Source organism: Silurus meridionalis, chromosome 4, assembly GCF_014805685.1.
Source record: "Silurus meridionalis isolate SWU-2019-XX chromosome 4, ASM1480568v1, whole genome shotgun sequence".
Lineage (NCBI taxonomy): Eukaryota > Metazoa > Chordata > Actinopteri > Siluriformes > Siluridae > Silurus > Silurus meridionalis.
In genome coordinates, this window is record NC_060887.1 from 29,691,465 (window position 1) to 29,712,083 (window position 20,619).

Sequence of the window (20,619 nt, forward strand, 5' to 3'; positions counted from 1 at the left end):
ACCTTCACAGTGCATTAATAAAGCATGAGGCGGACATAGTTTCAATTACTTCTATATGAACTGCACGAGTCCCTAAGCAACTAAATAAAACTGCCCAGCATTTGCTTTCTGCGGCCCCACCCCTAGTCTTGCGAGTGACTACACTCCAGGGCCCAAAAACATCTAAGCCGACCCTAGTGAACGGGGGCTCCATGGTGAGTCGATCTTCTGGGAGATTGGCCATTTTTTCAACAGGTTTCCCTCTAAGCCTACGACAAGTGACACACTGATAGATTACACTTGAGACTAATTTCCTGCCTCCAATTATCCAAACACCAGCAGATCGCAGCGCTCCCTCTGTGAGGTGACGACCTTGGTGAGCAACTCCTTGATGGTAATGTTTCACAAGCAGAGTTGACACATGATGTTTTTTAGGGAGTATAATAGGATGCTTTTCCTCATACGGGAGATTGGCTAGAGATGTCCGACCCCCAACCCTTAACAGTCCATCTGAGTCTATGAAAAGGTTTAGAGTGGGCTTGTTTTTGTGATACGTTCCCCTTTATGCAGTTTCTTAATGTCCTCTTTGAATGAATATTGTTGGACGCTTGAGTGACTGTAAATTTAGCTTGAGTTTGAGGATTCGTAGTGTTTTGATTTGAAGCTTTGGACTTGTTTCTAGCTAGAGTAATGAGTTTTGCCATACCTCGTATGAGATGTTTCCATGTTGAGAATCGTTCGAACCGGTGTGATCTGAGGGGTTCGATGCTGGCTTTAGTTGCATAGACATTCACTTCTGGTCGAATCTCTGAATCATGCTCTGGTTCTATTAGCTCGAACTTGTTTGTATCTGCTGTAGATGAACACTGAGGCAGTTTCTTCGACAAGAATAGGGGTCCGGTGAACCAGTATGTTTGTGGCAGTAGAAGTGCTGCTATTGGGCGAGTAGCAATGTCTGCTGCGTTGTTTTCTGATGAGACATGATGCCATTGTGTTGGTACTGAAGATTTTCTGATTCTACAGACTCTGTTTGATACATAGACGTAAAATCTTCTTGACGTGTTGTAGATGTAACCTAGTACAATCTTACTGTCAGTGTAGTACTTTACAGCATGAAGCTCTAGGTCAATTTCTTGGCATATAAGCTCTGCCATAGATTTGACTCCGCTAACATTTTCTGCGTTTTTTGCAGGAGGTCGATTGCTTCAAATTCTGTCGGGAGTGATGTTAGACCGTCGTCCACGTAAAAGTTTCTAGTGACAAAATGCTCTGCGTCCTTGCCATATTCCTTCACACTGGATTCAGCTGCCTTTCGGAGCCCGTAGATTGCAACAGAGGGAGATGGACGATTTCCAAAAACATGGACTTTCATTCGATACTCAATGATTTCCTTTCTGACATCATTGTCTCTGAACCAGAGAAATCGCAGGAAATTGCGATGGTCATCCCTTACTGTGAAACAGTAGAACATTTGTTCCATGTCCGCTGTTATTGCAATGGGCTCTCTGCAGAATCTGATTAGAACCCCATGCAAGGCGTTGTTGAGATCTGGGCCGCTTAAAAGGACGTCATTAAGTGCTACGCCCTCATGTTTAGTGCTTGAGTCAAAAACCACACGGATTTGCTTGGGATTCTGTGGGTGATACACCCCAAACATAGGGAGATACCAACACTCTTCATTCAGCTGTAAGTCGGGCGCGACTTCTGCTTGCTTGTTGCCCATGACTTTTTGCATGAACTGTACAAAGTGCTCTCTCATCTCAGGTTTTTTGTCGAGACTTCGTTTTAGTGTGTTGAGTCTTTTCACAGCCTGATCTCGATTATTTGGTAGAAGTTGTCTGGGTGTGACAAAGGGAAGGGGTGCAACCCAGCTGTTGGTCTCATCCTGATACATTTCGTTCTGCATTATTGTGAGAAATTGCGCATCCTGTTGTGAAGGTGCTAACTTTTCATCATCCTCCCTTCCGATAAAGATAGTGTCCCCAAGATAGTCTGTTTGTATCGCCTGGTAAGTATCTGTACAGATTTGAGTGTCTTTTAGAGGCCTGAGATACGAAGGACGTCCATTAAGCAATGTGTTTGTTTTGTACGTTGTAACTGACCTTGGTTTGTGTGCGCCATTCAAACAGACATCTCCCACAATAACCCAGCCGAGATCAAGGCAGTGGGCGAACGGTGCATTATGGGGACCATTGCACTGTTCTCTCATGTTGTGTAAACTGAGTATGTCTCTACCCAAGAGCAACAGGATTTGTGCATTTGAATCTATGGGATGTATCTTGTGCGCAAGCGCCTTTAAGTGTGGATGGTATTGGGTGACTTCAGGCGAAGGGATCTCTGAGCGATCCTCTGGGATCATGTCACATTCCAGCATCGGAGGCAGCGGCACCTTAATGTGACCATCTATAGACTCGACAATGAAATCTTTAGCCTTTCTCCCTCTAACTTCCATGATACCTGAACATGTATACACCTCGGTGCCTCCTTTAACACTAAAGATGTCGAAAAAGTCAGAGCAGGCAAGAGACTGATTACTTTGTTCGTCCATAACAGCATACAGGTTTATTGCCTTGTCCCTCTGACCTGATGGATACACTTTGCATAGGCATATTTTAGCACAAGACCTTGAGCCACGCTGTTTGCCACATACCTCAGTGCACATTGCTGTAGCTGAGACTGATGGTGTGCTAAGCTCAGGCTCCCCGCCATGCTGTTTCACCTCTATCGGCGGTGTGGTGTTGTTAGGAGGGGGCGGGCCTGGATGTAAAGCTGTGTTGTGTCTTTCACTCCCACATTCTTTGCAGGTGACTTTTATCTGACAGTTTTTGGCTTGGTGTTTGGTTGATGCAACACTTGAAGCATATGTTTTTATCCTTCAGATACGTTTTTCTCTCTTCTAGGGACTTGCTGCGGAAAGTGCGACATCTCCTGAGGGGATGCATTTTTTTTATGCAAGGGACATTGTTTGTCTGGATCATCACTAACATCTGTTGTTTCATTACTCTGTGCTATTTCTGTCTTTTTCACTGAAATCATAGGACGAGTACTGTTTTTAACAGGTCTGTCAAACTTGGACTGCGCTGCTGACAGAAAGGAGAAACTTGGATCATTTCTTATGCGTGCTTGCTCCCGTACAAAGTTAGAGAAGGTAGAAAATGGTGGAAATGTAGCATTGTAATCTACCTTGTATCTGGATGCATGTGAGATCCATCTTTCTTGCAGGGAGTAAGGGAGCTTTTCCACTATGGGATTAACACCACGAGCTGTATCCAGAAAGGCTAGTCCAGGTGAATAACCCTCTGCTTTAGCCAGTTGTAGTTCAAGCAAAAGATCTCCTAGCTCCCTTAGTTTACTTGAGTCTCTAGCTGTAATCTTAGGGAAGTTTTCAACCTTTTGAAAGAGTGAGTGTTCAGTTACCTCAGGTGCTCCATAGGTTTCTTCCAAGCGCTGCCAGATCATGTTAAGGGCTTCAGCAGCATCATTGATTTGAGCCGCACTGATTCTTTTAGATTGTTGGTTTGACTTTGGTCCAAGCCATTTTACAAGTAGATCTAATTCTTCTTTAGGGGACAGGGACAGGTCTTTAATGACATTCAGAAATGAGGATTTCCAGCTACGATAATTTTGTGGATCATCATCGAAGGTTTGCAAAGTGGCTGGCACCAGTTCCCGTTTCATTAAATATTTAGCCATATCATCTACTGTAGATGTCTGTTGAGGGTTTCGGGGCGTTGAGCTGAATGATTGGTGTTGATGATTGAGAACCGGATGTGACATGTTAGGATGTGGCGTTGACATGTATATAGATGGCCTTTGTTGTCTGTGCTGCGGGGTTTCTTGCTTGATTACAGGAGTAATGTAGGGGGATGGTGATGGTTCTGTTCCTGTGTTATGTTGATAGAATGGGTTCGTGATTGAGATTTGAGGCTGTGACGGCACTTGGTTGCTTTGCAAGAATACTTGACTATCAATGAAATTTTGAACCTTTTCTTGGAGTCCACGGGGTTGTCGCACAGATGTTTTTTGCTGTAAGGCTGTTGTTCTTCAAACTGTACGGCTGCTTCTAATATCTCTGCTTCTGCTGCAGCAGCGGCTGCTTCTTTCTTTATCTTTAAAATATGTAGCTGAGCCTGCATTTCAGCTTGTTGTTTCATTACTTCAGCTTCCTCTTTTGCATAGACCACCTGCGCTTGTACAGCCTCAGCTTTGGCTCGCACTTTGAGAGCTGCTACGCTTGCAGATGACCTGGTAGACCGCGTTGAAGAAGCAGAGCACCGGGATCTCGTTTCCAGTACCTCATCTTGTGCTTTCGGCATGTGGCTCCATGGCAGTCGTTGGGGTTGCGGGTCCGATGGCTGCCACATGATGATTTGATGACTGAAGTTAACAGCTTCTGAAAGGAGTTGTATGCTGACGAAAAAAGGCTTTTTACTGTTCTGTCCTCAATAAACGTGTAACTTCTCTATCCAGCTAGACAGACAGCGAACAGGCGAGATGTTGATTCATGGCTTTTATTCTTCCTGTAGCTTTCATGAATCTTTCCTCTTCTAACTTTAACATTAGAATTAAAATTGAAATTGTAAAACTGTAAACAAACATAGAAAATACAGCAATTGGAATTGTAATTAAATCACATTCAAAGTGCATAGCCAACTGAACAGTATTCACTGCCTAAAGCATTCAAAGAAACATAAAATCACACATTAAATCAATGCATTAAACATTACATTGTCATGTGCATTTAAAATTATATTCTTACTTCTAAGTAATTGCTTGTAATCCAATCTAACAAAAACCCAAATTAGCCTAATAATGATAACGAAGGACCGCTAGCATACGGCGCTACCTAATGCTCACATTTTGCACTTTACATTTTGTTTTTAGCAACATTTACATCGCTAGATTAATGAATTTACATATTTTAACATCTTTAACCTACTAAACATCATATTTATGACAAATAATAGCGACTCACAGCCTTGTGCGAGTCACGACTTCACCATACAAGCTGCTTTTCAGCCATGACACTTTCCAATTAACTCAACTCAACACGAGGCATACAGAAGTTACTATATACAATTCTCACCACAAGGGGGCCCTTAAAGGTCAACATATAACCAGAATCACCATTACAATTAAACTAAACCATTACACTCCTTCACAGGAGGTCTTGTGCTGTTGTAGTTCCAAACCTCCAGGAAAAGTAGGTCATTTTAATACAGCATTAAAACCAAAAAGGCTAAGGTGTGCACAATGCATTTAAATTAGCGATCATTATAATGGAAATTAGTGTTAATTTCGACACTAAAATTATTTTTAAAAAAAGGCCTATGTCCACTTAAGAGTATTTCACTGTTAGGAAAGGACGTTTGTATCAAGCACTGACTCAGTAATGTTGCACCACCTGCTGGACAAAACTCTAAATGCACTAATTTCAGTTTTAGAGAACTTATAGTTCTGAAACTAAACTAAAAAAAAAAACCCTTGGAAGCTGTCTTGTTTAACTTTAATTCCCATTCTATGTACTTAGTTTTACTTTTAAATAATTCCTTCTGTACGGAAGTACGGAAGCGCATTGCATTCACAAAGAAAAAAAAATTCACAGCCAGGATCTCATAATTATGACTTAGTATCTCATAATTATGAGATAAGTTGGGGCAGTCTGTGGCAGGGGAGCGTTTTAGCACATAACACCGGATCTGACGTTACTGCATTTTTTGCTCGGAAGCGCCTCATTGCGCAACAATGGAGACGTAGAAGCTATTATATGGTTTAGCTTGATGACTGTATATGTTAGTGTTAAGATGGTTCTCACACTGATTCTCTAAACACAGTCCTATTATCTGTTCAGTGTCTATAGGATCTTTATGATGTGAGTATGTAAGGTATACAGGAAGTCTTTATCTGGGCTCACACATCTCCGGTTATTATTGTCTTCTTACCCAATCAGGAACAGTTTTAGCTCAGGTATTTTCCAGTGTGTGTGTATATATACTTGTCTGTTATCTGCATTAAATTAAAGAAAAACATATGCGCCATTCTGTGTGCTGTGTGATTCTTCCCTGATCAGAAAAGGCACCACAGATCACATGGAAAACCTCTCCAAGAATAAAGTTTTGTTTGGTCATAATAAAAATCTAACATTATATTAGTTTAATTAGTTACTGGACATTTCTCACTGACCTGCCCCTCCTGATAATGAATTTAGTTACGGTAAGTCTTGCTTTAGTTAACAGATACGGGGCAATAACGATTATTATTATTATTATTATTATTATTATTATATTTTAACATTGACTACTAATATATGTTACACGTTCTGACTGTCCACTTGATAAAAGTTTTTTTATGTGTAACGTGTAACATATATTAGTAGTCAATGTTAAAATATAATAATAAATATTATAATAATAACAACAACCATATAATAGCTTCTACGTCTCCATTGTTGCGCAATAAGGCGCTTTTGAGCAAAAAATGCAGTAACGTCAGATCCGGTGTTATGCGCTAAAACGCTCCCCTGCCACAGACTGCCCCAACTTATCTCATAATTATGAGATACTAAGTCATAATTATGAGATCCTGGCTGTGAATTAATTTTTTTTTGTGAATGCAATGCGCTTCCGTACTTTCGTATCCACTTAAGAGTATTTCACTGTCAGGAAAGGACGTTTGTATCAAGTACTGACACAGTAATTTTGCACCACCTGCTGGACAAAACTGTAAATGCACTTAAAAAATGATTTTAGTTTTAGAGAACTTGTAGTTCTGAAAATAAACTTTATCTTAATAATAATAATAATAATAATAAACTCTTGCAAGCTATGTCTTGTTTCTTTTTAATTCCCATTCTATGTATTTAGTTTTACTTTTAAATAATTCCTTGTGATCGAATTCCTGTAGGAAAAAAGTTAATTCACTTATTTATTTCAAAATCATGTCATAATACGATACAGTAAATATTTTAGAAATAACACAGGAGATAATCCATTTCCATATCACTGTCCTCTACGTCTGCCTCTTTTAAACCAACCACCATCCAAAAACCTCCTCCTGTATTTCCTCCTGCATGGCGGCTCCATCCTCAGCATTCTTCAATGTACATACCCCATGTCCCTTCTCTGCACATGACAAAACCATCTCAATTTAATCTCTCACCTTTTCTCCAAAATGTCCTGCCTGCACAGTCCCTCTTATAAATCCTTTTCTAATCCTGTCCATCCTCATCACTCCTAAAGAAAATTGCATCTTTAACTCTTCCACCTCCAGCTCCGCTCATGAACATTCCCTTTAACTTTTGCAAATACCCTTCGATCACAAATCGCTCCTGCAACTTTTCCTCATCCACTCCACCCTGCCTGCACTCTTTTCTCCACTTCTCTAGCAAATAATAACATTAGGAAGAATGCCTTTAGCATGCAGTTTGCACTGTATCGAACGATAAGCTGCTTTTTGATATGTAGTAATGGCTTTAATTGTATTCTGTATGACAGTATGATGGAGCGTTGCTTTTTGTTCACTACCACAGGGTTACTGCTTTTCCTTCTAAGCCTGCCCTCCTTCCCTGATACTCTGCGATTCCTTAGATTCTCTAAACCTTTCCTCAGTTTACACATACACCTTTTGTTAAATAGAAATAAAAAAATAAATACCTTAAAATAGAACAGTGCAATTGACACTCAATGTTCAGACTCAGGAAAATAAACACACGTCCTCATTTATTTGCAATAGTTTGAAACACATTATTTTATTTAATGTTTAATTATTACATCACTAGTTAACAATTGACCACAACGAACACTTCTTTCAAACCAGAAAACAAACTGAATTTTAAAATGAATGGGGGGGGAGAGAGGGGGAATCCTGCAAAAGACACTGTATGCACATGACAAGACTACCGTACACATCCCAATTGTTCTGCATGCTCTTAGTATAATATTTTAGCTTAAGCATGTTTATGGGACATATCTTAAATGGGCAATTTGAACAAAATGTGTCTGACATGAGCTTGTGGTTGTAAGCTTCGGTTTAACTTGATCAAGGCTGGTATGCTTCATGTTTGTGGCTCTTTGATAAGTGTGCCATGGTGGTATATCCATATTCACACTGCACTGGCAATTTCAATCTCTGCTCTCACTGCTGTAGAAGGGCAGTTAGCTTCATTACATAGTGTCAATAAAATGACTTTGTTTTTTTGGAGATTTGACCTGCATATGACAGTGTGCTCTTCATGTTTCAAGACTAGAAGAGCGATGGAGATGTCAGTTGTTTACAGGAAATAACCCATAACCCACAGCCACAAGCACCATACCAAAGCAATAGAAGAAAGTGAGGAACGCAAATACAAAACATTCTTCTATGTCAGCCCTTTTCTTAGAAAAGGCAGTTACATTTCATTAATAATAATAATAATAATAATAATAATGATTAATAAAAATAATGACAAGCGCACTTCTTAACACACCAAATCTTTACTGGACATCCCTTTAAAACATGATCAATGCTCTTTTTTTTTTTTTTTTTTTATTATTTTTATTTCCAACTTGTTCTTCCAGCGCCAATATTGAAGGTATAAATATATATTTACATATAGCGGTGTGCTAGTAACTAATGAGAAACAATAGCCGTTAAATGAAAAAGCAGAGTACACTGCGAGTCACGAAAAGAAAAGGAAAATATTACTGCATTAAGGGAAGTGAGTTTAAAAGGACCACGACGATTTTATCTACCGCTCCGAAGGTAACAAAATAAAGTCAGACTTCGAGGAGAACCGCGCTCAGAGCATTTAAAAGCTGCACATCGTAATTCAAATACAAATATCTACAAACCTCTCCTTTTTTTTTATTATTACCATTACATAAATAATAACAGTTATTGCCCATAAACCAAAATAATCTTTGCCCCCTCCCCCTAATTCATATTGAGGAAATAATTTGCATCATTGGCACTTCAATTTCTCAAATATTACTAAGAAAATGCTCAGTGTGGATTTGAATTTGTTCGGTAATAGTGCTTAAAAATCCTTCAACAATGGGAAGGTGATAAGTGCTAATTCAGAGCATTTAATCAGATATTTGAATGGACCGGATTGTAGTGTTTTTGATCTCACTTCACTGCGTAAATATAAGGCAAAGAAAATGATGGTTTTCTTGTAGAATTGCTCCTTTCTTCAATTTAAGGGAGCAGAGAACTATGTGACTGTGTAAGGTTTGTCAGAGTGCGACACACGATCATGACCACATTACAAAGGCTATACAGGGGTGAAGAAGATTAAATGCCACAAGAGAAATAAGCTAGAACATATCTGCTGCCTCCGGCATTCTTTTGCAACGTACCTCTGACTGTTGAATCAGATCTTGGCAAACTTTCCACGACACCTTCAGTGGAAGCGGAACAAGGTATAAAGACATTGACTGGTTCAACTAAATCCCATTTAAAGCAATAACTCATCCAGGCAAAACAAAAAGCTTTGGGTCAGACTGACGTTCAAAGTGCTTTTGTATCGTCCCAAAAGTAGATTCAGGTTCTCTTCTAGGACAAGCAGCGCAAAGCAGTTTATTATTTTTTTCTTTCTCCTTAATTCTCTCAAGCTGAAGTTTAGGCACAACACCAGGTTAATCAATGGTACAAAATCAATAGCTTCACTTCAATTGCACTTAATTCACACTTCATTTAACATCCAATAAAATACATGCCCATGTCCTTTCTCACATTCTTTGCACTAACAACGCTCTTTCTTCATCTGCTGACCGTGAACCCTTTCTTATACGTGTTTATAGCTATGTTTTGAGACTTTAAACTGTACGTTTTGTGTATTCGTTTCAAGATGTAGTTCATGTCCTATAGGCAAAAAGACTGCAGTATTGCTTTACTAGAAGAAAACACAAATGACACAAACATCCGAGCATACAGGAAACGGCGAAAAAGTCAAACATACAGCCACGGAAATTCACTCAAAAACATCACGGAAACAAGTTTAAAGCGATTTAGTTGAAACCTACGGCTCGTAGTTAAATGTGAGTCTGCGTGAAAGACGGCGAAAGATGAACGCGGGCGAGTTATGAGACTTGAAGGTACTGACGCAGGGAAGTCGATGCTGATCACATGACAGCCCCGCATGCTGACGAAGAGGCACGGCACAATACTATGGCCCAGCGTTTCTAAAGTGGAGTTGTGTATATGGGTGGCGTATATAACTACATCATGGGGAAATTAGATCAATTCTAAAACTGCAGCATTGTGGGGAAAATAAAGAACCATTTCTACTAGACATTTTTACTGAATAAAACCAGGAGAGAGACTAGCAGGGAATATGTTGAATAAACTGAGTAGGAATATTGTAAGTTGTGCAGTTAAGGAAGGGCCGGTAAATAGATCACGTCAAATTCGTTTTCACGTACTAATCGCCAGGAATACTCAGACTAAACCAGTGTACCCATGGGGCGAGGTTATGAGAGTTAAAAGACGAGTAGTGGAAGTCACGTGCGGAGTGTGGTGAGCGATTCAGCATCACCCTCTTGCTCTTGAGAGGCTGAGTGGAGGGCGGGGGTGGTGGAGGAGCGAGGCAAGCGGGCCGTCACCAACGAGTCGTTGAATGAAACACTGCTGCGGAGCGGATGGGGGTGGGCGGGGCTGTCACCCACGACGGGCCAGGTGATGATGTCAGCGCCGTGGTCCGTGCGAGAGCGGGCTTTCTCGCGGAAGTTGAGTTTGAAAGATTCAATCTGCAGCAGGGAGTATTAGGGGGAAAAATACAGAAAGACAGAAAAAAAAAAAGAAAAAAAAAAATAGTTGGATATAAAAGGAGAGAGGGGTACAGTAGGAAGGAGAGGTGGACAGGAAGTATATTGGAAATGAAATGATGAGGTGATAGGAAAAAGCAGAATTAGATGCCTGAAAAATAAGAAATAAAGATGATTTTGTGGTCAGGGAAAAGAGAGAAACAATTCGTCTCCCCACATTCCCTCAGAAAAACCAAAACAATAAAAATCAACACAAACAATGCATGAAGTATGACAAAATATGCGTTCAAAATGAAAATGTGAATGTAAATTCTGAAGTTATTATTAAGACATCTCTTCTCTCTTAATTTATGTAAAAGAAAAGGTTTTTACAGAAAATTTTTCATTTACTAAATGCTGTTTTTACCACAGCAGCTCAAACCGTTTATAAAAATAGTTCTAAACGGCAGAAACTCGATATCCTTTTTAATGATTTATATAATTTTAAAATGTGGTTACGCCCAAAAAGTGAATAGGGAGAAACTTGCATTGAAACAATTTTTATTTTATTTTATTTTTTTAGATTACCGTATTTTCCGGACTATAAGCCACTCATTTTTTCCCACGCTTTAAACCCCAAGGCTTAAACAATGAAGCGGCTAATTTATGGATTTTTCCTGAGTTTTTCCCATTTTCACAAACTTCAAGCCAAAAAACTGAAGCCCATAACATTAGACCAATGAAATTTCCGAACAGGTTTAGGTGAACCAATGAAACTCTTTATATTAAATCAGATGTGCTCCCACTGAATTGGGCCGCACCACATCAGAAATATGGATGAGGTTTCTCTGATGTTTGACCTGCCGCTCACTCGGACTGTCTACAAGAAATGTGAATCATTTGTAAGGCTGAAAACAACCGGGCATGAAAAAACGCACTTCACCTGTGTTCTGAGCTGCACGGCATTGGGAGAAAAGCTTCACCGATGGTGATTTTTAAACGCACAACGATGCCAAAAGATACATTTTCTCTTCTCCCAAGAAAAATAGTTGTGAAAGGAAGGAGGAAGACAGTGAACAATGACTTTCTTGGAAGGCTACTGTTTAGATACAAGCCGTGTAACAGACACAGTCTTTCGTTAAAGCCTGTGTAAAGTTCATTAGTTTCAATGTAGACATTGCGTCTTATAGACAGGTGCGGCTTATTTATGTTCAAAATAAAAATCTTTGAAAATTCAGTGGGTGCGGCTTATATTTGGGTGCGCTTAATAGTCCGGAAATTACGGTAGATTAAACTTTGTCATTGTGCAAGGTACATTTACAGAGCCAATGAAATGCAGTTAGCATCTGGCCAGAAGTGCACAAGTGGCCTATTCACAATAGATAACAGTAAAGATAACATAATAATAGATAATAAATAATAATAGAAATAATAGATAACATTTTGATGTGGCACATATATTTTAACAGCCACAATATGATTACAATTCCAACCGTCTAATCTAGAACTGTCAAATTCAATGTTGGATCATTGTAACCAGTTTTAGTCTTAAAGTAGACCAAAGTCTTTGTTCCAAAATGGCCCCTTAACAAACCGAGATTTGGCATTTGTAGTTTAAATGCAACTAGAAACATTATAATATTATACTTTTTTTTTACTCTCAATTATAATCTAAAAAAGGGATCATTACTAATAAACCTTTTTTCACTAGAATAATTTCAATGGATGCCAGCAGTTAATTTCTAAACCTCTGATTAAGACCGAAGCAAAACATTTAAATCAAGCTTCTAAATGCACCTGATTGGAAGTTTTAATAGGATTGTGCCTGCATATGACAGATGTTACTGGGGGAGAGGGCTGGAGCAGGCCTCGTGACTGAAGCAGGATGACACAAACTTACTTGTTTCAGGGATGAGAGAATCCAGGCCCTGGGGGTCCCGGAGTGCCTCGCCCCCACATGCAGTGCCCTCCTTCAGCCCATTCTCCTGGGCTGGGCCGGCTGAGCCACTAGAGGTAGCCCCACTGCCCTCAACTGTCTCCTGTTGCCCCTCAGCCTAAAAACACACAGCAGCGTGTCAATAGGACAGATGGAGATGGTATGGATATGGACTTGTGATCCCTTCGGAGAAAGACTAAAAAGGTGTGTTGCTATTTGAAATGGTGCATGGATTCGAAGTACACTACAAAGTATTTTTTTATTGTCCTTAACAAGGTATTGGGGGGGGGATATTAACAAAACAAAAATAAAATATTTACAAAGCAAATTATGACAATTCTGCACAATTATGAAAGACTGCAAGCTTGTAAAATGTATACTATGAATTCCAGTACATTGTACCACAAAATAATAATGAGCCATGATCCATGCCCATGCAGCCAAAACAACTCTAAAGGTAATGAAATGCTCAAATCTTTGGGTGTATAATTGTGGATATATCAATATACAATTATATTATTATTATTATTGATAATAGTATTGAAAAATATGTGAGAAATAATACTCAATTTTTCTTTCATTCAATACTATCTATATACACTATACAGGTACTTTAAATTATTAAAAAAATCAATAAAATTATGAAACAGTTAATTTCCATGGTTTAAAGTTTGTATTGTAGATCATGCATGGTAGGTTGTATACTTGTATAAATGTTCTATTTAATGAATTTCTATATTTTCTATAATGAATGATCTATAAATGAATTTGTGGGGATGAACATGTAGAAATGATGAGTACAGCCATGGAGATTTTCATGCAGTGTTGGATGACCATAGGCTGAGGGGTAAGGTGACATCACGGCCAATAGATAAACTTGTCAGTTGGAGGCTTTTTTTTTTTTTTTTTAAACCCACCTGTGTTACTTAAAGCCTTACAGAAATTCAGGGCATTGTCCTGAACAGTTCATTGTTTTCCCTGCCCCATTACACTTGATTTAACTCAGTAAGGCCTTTATTACAAGCCCATGTTGAGTCAGGTGTGTTAAGTGAAGCAAAGCATAGTAATTTATGTGAGCGCATCTGAAAAGCATTGCATCCTTCACCTTCTACAAACAAAGAAACAAAAAATATTACATATATAGCTTTTAATTGATTTCTCTGCTCCTATGGGCCAGACTCTATAATGATACCTGTGGTAATCTTTATGGGCCATTAGGTTTTAAATGTAGAGAGAGTGTATTAAGCAAATGTATTATTCATTACACAGAAAAAACCTCTAGAATGCACTTCAAATGAGAAATGGGGTAGTAAAGCGTACAAATAAAATTATGTTAAAAAAAAAAGAAAAAAGAAAAATAATGCAAAATCACACTTTCCACATAATGAATGTGACTTTAAATCATAAACAGAGAATAAATGATATATAATGCAATGGTGACTGAATATCTTAAAAAACAGTATAGAACAATATAACATCTTGTATTTACATGTGGCCCATATTTCTGAGAATAATAGTTACATTTGTGAAATGAAAGGGCATGGACCCGGTTGGCCTTCATCCACACACTATAATGGCTGTGGTTATCAAATTTCTTGACCAGGGGTGGCCTCATCTACTCAAGATTTCCCACAGGAAGCCTACAGATGGGTGTGGGGATAACCAAGGTTGCAGTAATTCTCAGTGGACAAGAGGGCTGCATTTATGAAAGGCAACATCCAAGCACAGGAAATAAAACCCTGACTGCTGTTTGAGGTTATGCATCAAATAGAAGTTCAGCCTTCTTGGAGAAGGCAGTAACCCTAACACTTGCTGCTGGACATCAGTAAAGAAAGAATGCAGTCAAGTTAAAAAGGTAGGACTTCAGAGCAAGACCCATGAAGAGCTCTCTCTTATCTTAAATGTGGTGAAGGCGAGTCAGAGTGATTCCAGCAAAGGCAGCTGTAAAAGCAAATGTGTAGGGATGAAAGAAGTTTGTAGAAGTCATCTAAAGAGACATTTTTAGATGTCCCAAAGATAGAGTAGAGATGCTGCTACTTTGAATTGAAAAGAAGCCAAATAAAGTGGTTTTCCCAGGTTTTTTTTCTGGTATTCCCAGATCAACTCCTGCTTTCATTCCACTTGATGGAGAACCCAAAGCAGACCCAGGACCCAACATCAACTCTAACCAATTAGTCCTCCTAGTGTAACTGTGATTATGTAAAGTTTCCACTATATTGGCCAGCCAGTCCTAATCAGAAACTCATTTGCATGCAGCACAGAAGCAGAGATTATATGGGGGAGTCTAATAAAACCAATCACGCTACAAGGGAATGTAAATTAGGACCATATTGCATTAATTTCTCTTGTTCACAACCTCACCTTAATGTTCCCTCCTCCTGGTGCATGGCTGACATTATCCAAGGAGCCCACCTTTGACTGGGCTTTGTCTTTGAAGTTCACTTTATGAGACTCAATCTTTATATCTCCACCTCCTATGAAAAACACGATCATCCAGAACAGCTATTAACGGGTGCTCGACTAGAATCCAGAACCTTTTAGCATCATTGAAATGCAAAACCTTACCTGGCTTGTGCTTGATATTGCTCCTTGAGCCACACTTTGAAGTCACTTTACTCACATCAACCTTCTTACTGAGAATGTGGATCTGTAAACACATCAAACTAAACCCTATAAAAGCCGCATACACAGTGTGTACTACCGATACAAGATACCATCAGCTTTTTAATGCCTATCCACATGCAGTGCAGTTAAATCAACACGGGTTGGCATGCCGCTCACTACAAAGAACAAAAGATAAAAAAATAAAAATAAAAAAAATTACTAACAATGTTCAATTTGTTTAAGTTTATATACCTTTGAAAATGTTCCTATATCTTTATAACTCCACTGTTTATTTCAAAGTCAGAGGCATTAAAACGTAAAGAGCTAAAGAAAAAGAGGGCGTCAGCAAGAGATCATAGGAGGGAAAAAAGAAGTGTAAAAGAACGGCAAAATCATATCCCCTATATTTAACAACGAAATAAATTAAAGCAAAGGAAGTAGCCATGAGGAGAAGATGCAATTCAACTTCTGCTGTTACTGAGAACTGGCTTAACAGGTAGCTGTAAAGCAAAAAATTCTTTTCAGCATGTGCATCCGGGAAGAAAAAAAAAAAAGATAATATATTTGCAAAGATTTTATATTTGTCCTCACTTGTTGATGTTCTAATTGGAAGAGTAACACTGTTTGTTGAAGACAGCTTCACCACATGCAGAGACAGTACTTACATTCCCACCACCAGGGACATGCTTGATATTGTCCTTGGAACCCAAGCGAGACGTAACATGGCTGTAGTCCACCTTTTTGGAGACTATCTGAACCTACAACACAGCATGGCAGGCAAAGGGCAGAAGGACATAAGGGGTCACCAGGTGACAGAAAGACAAGAAAAGAGGGAAAGCCGAAGCATCTACAAGCTTCACAAGCTTGTAGCTGCAAAGGATTCAATGCGAAGTGCTACACAATTCGAAGAAGAAATTCATCAATCTAGCAACTACACTGAACTAGGGTGTAAATGCCATGCTGTGTTTAAAGTAGCATAGTTACCCTTTTACCCGGAAAAATAGATGCTGTGGCAATAGAATGTTTGAGAATGCCCGTGCATGGTGATAGAAAACAATATATCTGACCATACATGGAACTAAATCAATGCATTTAGGCTGTTTATGTTGTGACATACAGGAAACTAATTGTTAAATGAACACCCTCATCATATAATTTCCCAAAATTGTATTCATACAGAGCAAGAAGGGGGAAAAAAAAAAAAAAAAAAAAAAAACCGCTGAAAAACATTTTCTCCTTAGTGCAGATTCATCAGAATTATAGATATTTCACTATATAGAGAAAAGATCTGGGAAATCTGCTCCATGAACATATGGTTTACATAAGATAAAGTGGAAGAACTTCAGTGGCCTGCTACCACAGTTGAGAAGTAATGACGTACAACAATTTTTTCTTACTGTAATTAAGAAGATTTTTCTGGTATCAGTACTATACTTCACTATTTATTTTTTTCTTTTTTTTCTTTCACTCATTAAATTTTTTTCACAAATATCTGAACTTTCTACTTCTTAACATTTTCAAAAATATGCAAATGATCCAAAACGCAGCTGCATACTTGTGTCCAATCTGCCCAAGTTCTCCCACACCTACAAGGCCAAAAATGGACCAGCACCATCTTACCTCAGTTTGTAATCTAGCGTATCAGTGTATATTTATGAATTGATAGAGACACAAAACACTTTTGTCCGGACAAGAGTAAATGCCACAAATTTCTGCTAAATGCTGCAAATGTGAATGTAAATAAAAACAGGCTCGTCACTTTAGTTTTAATCTATTTGGTGACATGATCAATATTTTTTCTTCTCACTACGTGCCGTTTTCAGCCTGTCAACCAATTTCCTGTCCTTGTGCGGTTTTTGTTGAACCTGCCTCTGGTGTATCATTTCCTGACTCTCACACACCACAGAGGTAGGCTAGCCTAAGAAGCGAATAACAAGCAGGGCAGTAGACAACAAGTATGGGGTTAACGTGGATGAGACAGAGGGAGTCAGTGATGTAAACATGAGAACAGAGACATTCCTGATCATCATCATCATCATCTTTTCTCTGCTTGTGTTCTATATGGTGGATGTTCAGCTTAAATACATTCATTAGACAACAAAATTTGAAATTATTTTGTATTAATATATTAACATGTTGTGAGGTTCAGTGTGATGCTAAAACAGGTAGCATTAATGGCTATTTTTTTTACCTAAGTACATGTCAGAGCCCAAACTTCTTTACTTTAACTTAAATGAAAAAGTGTAGTCAGTACTTCAACTTTTACCAGAGTCTTTTAAAACACAAGTATCTGTACTTCTACTTAAGTGAAGGATGTGTGTACTTTTGCCACCTCTGCCTGCTACAGAGCTCTGATCTCAATTTTACTGAACACTTTTGGGATAAATAGGAATGTTGACTGCACCCCAGGCCCCCACACCCTACATCAGTACATGGCTTCACTTATACTCTTGTTGTTGAATGAGAACAAATCTCCACAATCACACTCCAAAACCTGGTGGAACATCATCCCAGAAGAGTGGAGGTTCTTATAAAAGCAAATGTGGACTAAAAGTGGAATGCTATGTTCAAAAAGCACATATCAATCTTATAGTCAGATGTCCATATACTGTATTTTGAATAAGTTTCCCAATGTGATTCTATTTGTTTATTCCAGCATTACATATGCGTCATCTTACCAGTTTCATACGCATTTTTACAAATAGCTTTTTCATGACTTCTAAACTACCATGTTTCTGTGAAAAACTAAAATGTACAACAGAAAGCATCTTAAAACATTTCTAGCATTGAAACCTGCCTCACCTACTGATGTTGACTGAAACCAAATGTATAAAGAGTAGCACACTTGCTTATCACACACTTATTCAGGACAAGCAAATCTAGTGGTAATCTAACTATATGAGAATACAGCTGAAATGAATGCACTGGTGTCTTTGCAAGATTTAAATAAAGCATTTCACAGATCAGTAAAATTTTGAAAATGTTACAGGATTTTTGTAATCGTTGTAACCTGTTTTTATATTCCCTGTGAAGAACAATCCATTCGAGGCACATTATTAAGATGCCTTAACATAACAATATGGCAATTCAATTGTACTTAGAACAACAGTCAATACGATTTGAGCCAAACACCAAATCAATTACACCATTAAAGATTACACCATTAAATTACACCTTAGACATTGGAAAAAAATGGCTGCATGAAAGAAGGGCATGAAATTTGGTGGCACTGCAGCCTCCACATAACCAGACAGACCATAAATTAAACTTCAATAGAGCCTTTTTAGGCCGATAAAACAGGTGTGAAAGTGTGCTTTTCAAGTTTGTCAAGCACAACTAATAGTTCAGTACCAGTTCTCAATAAGCAGCAGAACCTGTCAACACGCAAAAAAAATAATAATAAAAATAAAAAAATAAAAATCCTAACCAGACTGCTGTAGACATATTAAAAAGTCTCCCTCCTAAGATTCTCTCAAGGGCATTATGCAAAATGACTAGCAATCGTCAAGCTCAGTTTCAAGCTCTTCAAATATTGAGTTATTGATTAGTACTTCAGTAGCACTAATTGCACACTCAACAAGCATTTATACACACCCACATCCACAAACAGGTTCAGCATCACAGAGTTTAGATTCAAACAAAATTCTTTTAAGATTGACATATTGATTGAAATATCTTTGTGTTGGTAATATCATGCTTTAACTTAAAATGGAACCCAAGTGAGTATCGTGAAAACTGTAGCGTATCCTTCTGCAGTTAGTATCATTTCTATAAAGCTCTGACGTCTTAATTTTGGAAGTTTTGCTGAATCATGGTATGTTCTTATTGATGTTAGTGGCAGCCTGGGAAAACCTGTCACCAGTGGTGGACAAAGTACACAAACCATGAACTTGAGTTAAAGTAGAGATACACTAGATAAAATATTACTCCAGTAAAAGTATTTGCCTTCAAATGTACTTAAGTATCCACTGTATTATGTTGTTTTATTATGGGTATAATGTTCTTTTATTCTTTTTGTCATAAGACTCTTTGCTTAAACAACTCAGTTTATGTGAAAAGACTCTAATGTTACTCTCAGCCCATCGATCTATTAATAGAATGATATTAATAAGTCAAACACTGATTGATATCTAATAAATTCTCATTAACCCAAAACCTTCTTTTTAACTACTTCAAACTGTGGCGAGTTCGAGTCAGGAGTTTTTTTCCATCATTTATTCCTTCTAAAATGTTCTGCTTGCTGTTGAACTGTATGTAGGTGCTGAGTAGATCCCAGTAAGCGGTAATCAACACAAGTTCAAAACAGAGCACGCGAGCTCGACCCTGATTGGTGGCTTGCTGTGCGTTTGACTAGTTGAGTTTTTATCCAGTCATATATGAAAAGGAATGATTGATTTTGCAAAATGCAGTTGAGTTAACTGTAAGATATTTGAATTTAAACTGTAGTAAAGTTAAAGTAAAAGGCTCCCCAAATAGAAATACTTAAGTAAAGTACAGATACGTGTAAAAGCTCCTTAATTACAGTAACAAATTACATTCACTTCCTTACTGTCCACCACTGCTTGTAAGACAGTAACATTTTGGAAGAAGTAAAAGGTTTAACAAGAGGTTGATTTCTGAAGAAAGCCAAGGCAAGGTTAGAAAGTAAATAAAAAAACATCTGCACACAATTATGGTGAAATATACTGACAAGGATTAGATTAGACAAAAAAAAAAAAAGGCAACTTAAATTCAGGCCAAAAACGCACATTTCCTGAATACCATTTTATAAAGATCTGTCATTAGCAAACACAAGTGTTATGCATAATACTTAAATAATATAAATGTGTGTGGAGATGAGAAAGTGTGGACACCATAACAGAGAAAACAGCACTTGTGAAAAAGAATACAGCTTAACAGAAAGAAAGCAAGCAGGCTGGTAGAAAGAATGGGTATGAAAGATGGCGTGAACTCACTTTGCCCTGGCTGGTCTCTTTGGAGAGCGAGCCCTGAGCCAGAGCATCCGTCTTGCTTTGAGAACCTGTGACCTGGAGAGACAACCCCAAATCCCCTACAGGTCACTCACTCATACCACAACAATAAGTCATTTGATTCTGACAATTACAGATCAGTGTAAAACAACAACATTAACCACACAAGAAAAAAATGTAAAGTCATCAGGGTTTTTAAACTCAGGCCTTACTTAACATGCTATGAAGTAAGACCACATGATAGCAGATTTTACCACTGTGCTGATATTAAAATGATTCATGCATTATTTTGGTTCTACTAGGGACAGGATTTACATGCTTGGCGAGTATTGAAGGGTGGTTTTGACAAGCAGTGTTTCATGAAGTCCGAGGAGAGATCTCAGCCAGGAAAAGTAGTAATGGTGTGAAA

The 20,619-nt window shown here is 38.3% G+C and overlaps 1 protein-coding gene across 10 annotated transcripts in view; it reads right to left on the minus strand.

Moving 5' to 3' along the window:
- Positions 1 to 10,531: 10,531 nt before the first annotated feature.
- LOC124385252 (microtubule-associated protein 4) overlaps positions 10,532 to 20,619 on the minus strand; it is a 69,311-nt gene continuing 59,223 nt past the window's right edge. For 8 of the 10 annotated variants that reach the window (XM_046848464.1, XM_046848461.1, XM_046848460.1 and 5 more), the window contains 6 exons: positions 20,196 to 20,267; positions 15,906 to 15,998; positions 15,202 to 15,283; positions 14,998 to 15,110; positions 12,601 to 12,754; positions 10,710 to 10,872 (listed from right to left, as the gene is read on the minus strand). In XM_046848464.1, coding sequence (XP_046704420.1) covers positions 10,865 to 10,872; positions 12,601 to 12,754; positions 14,998 to 15,110; positions 15,202 to 15,283; positions 15,906 to 15,998; positions 20,196 to 20,267 — 522 coding nt within the window. In that variant the 3' untranslated portion in view covers positions 10,710 to 10,864. The other 2 variants (XM_046848458.1, XM_046848463.1) reach the window with 2 other exon arrangements.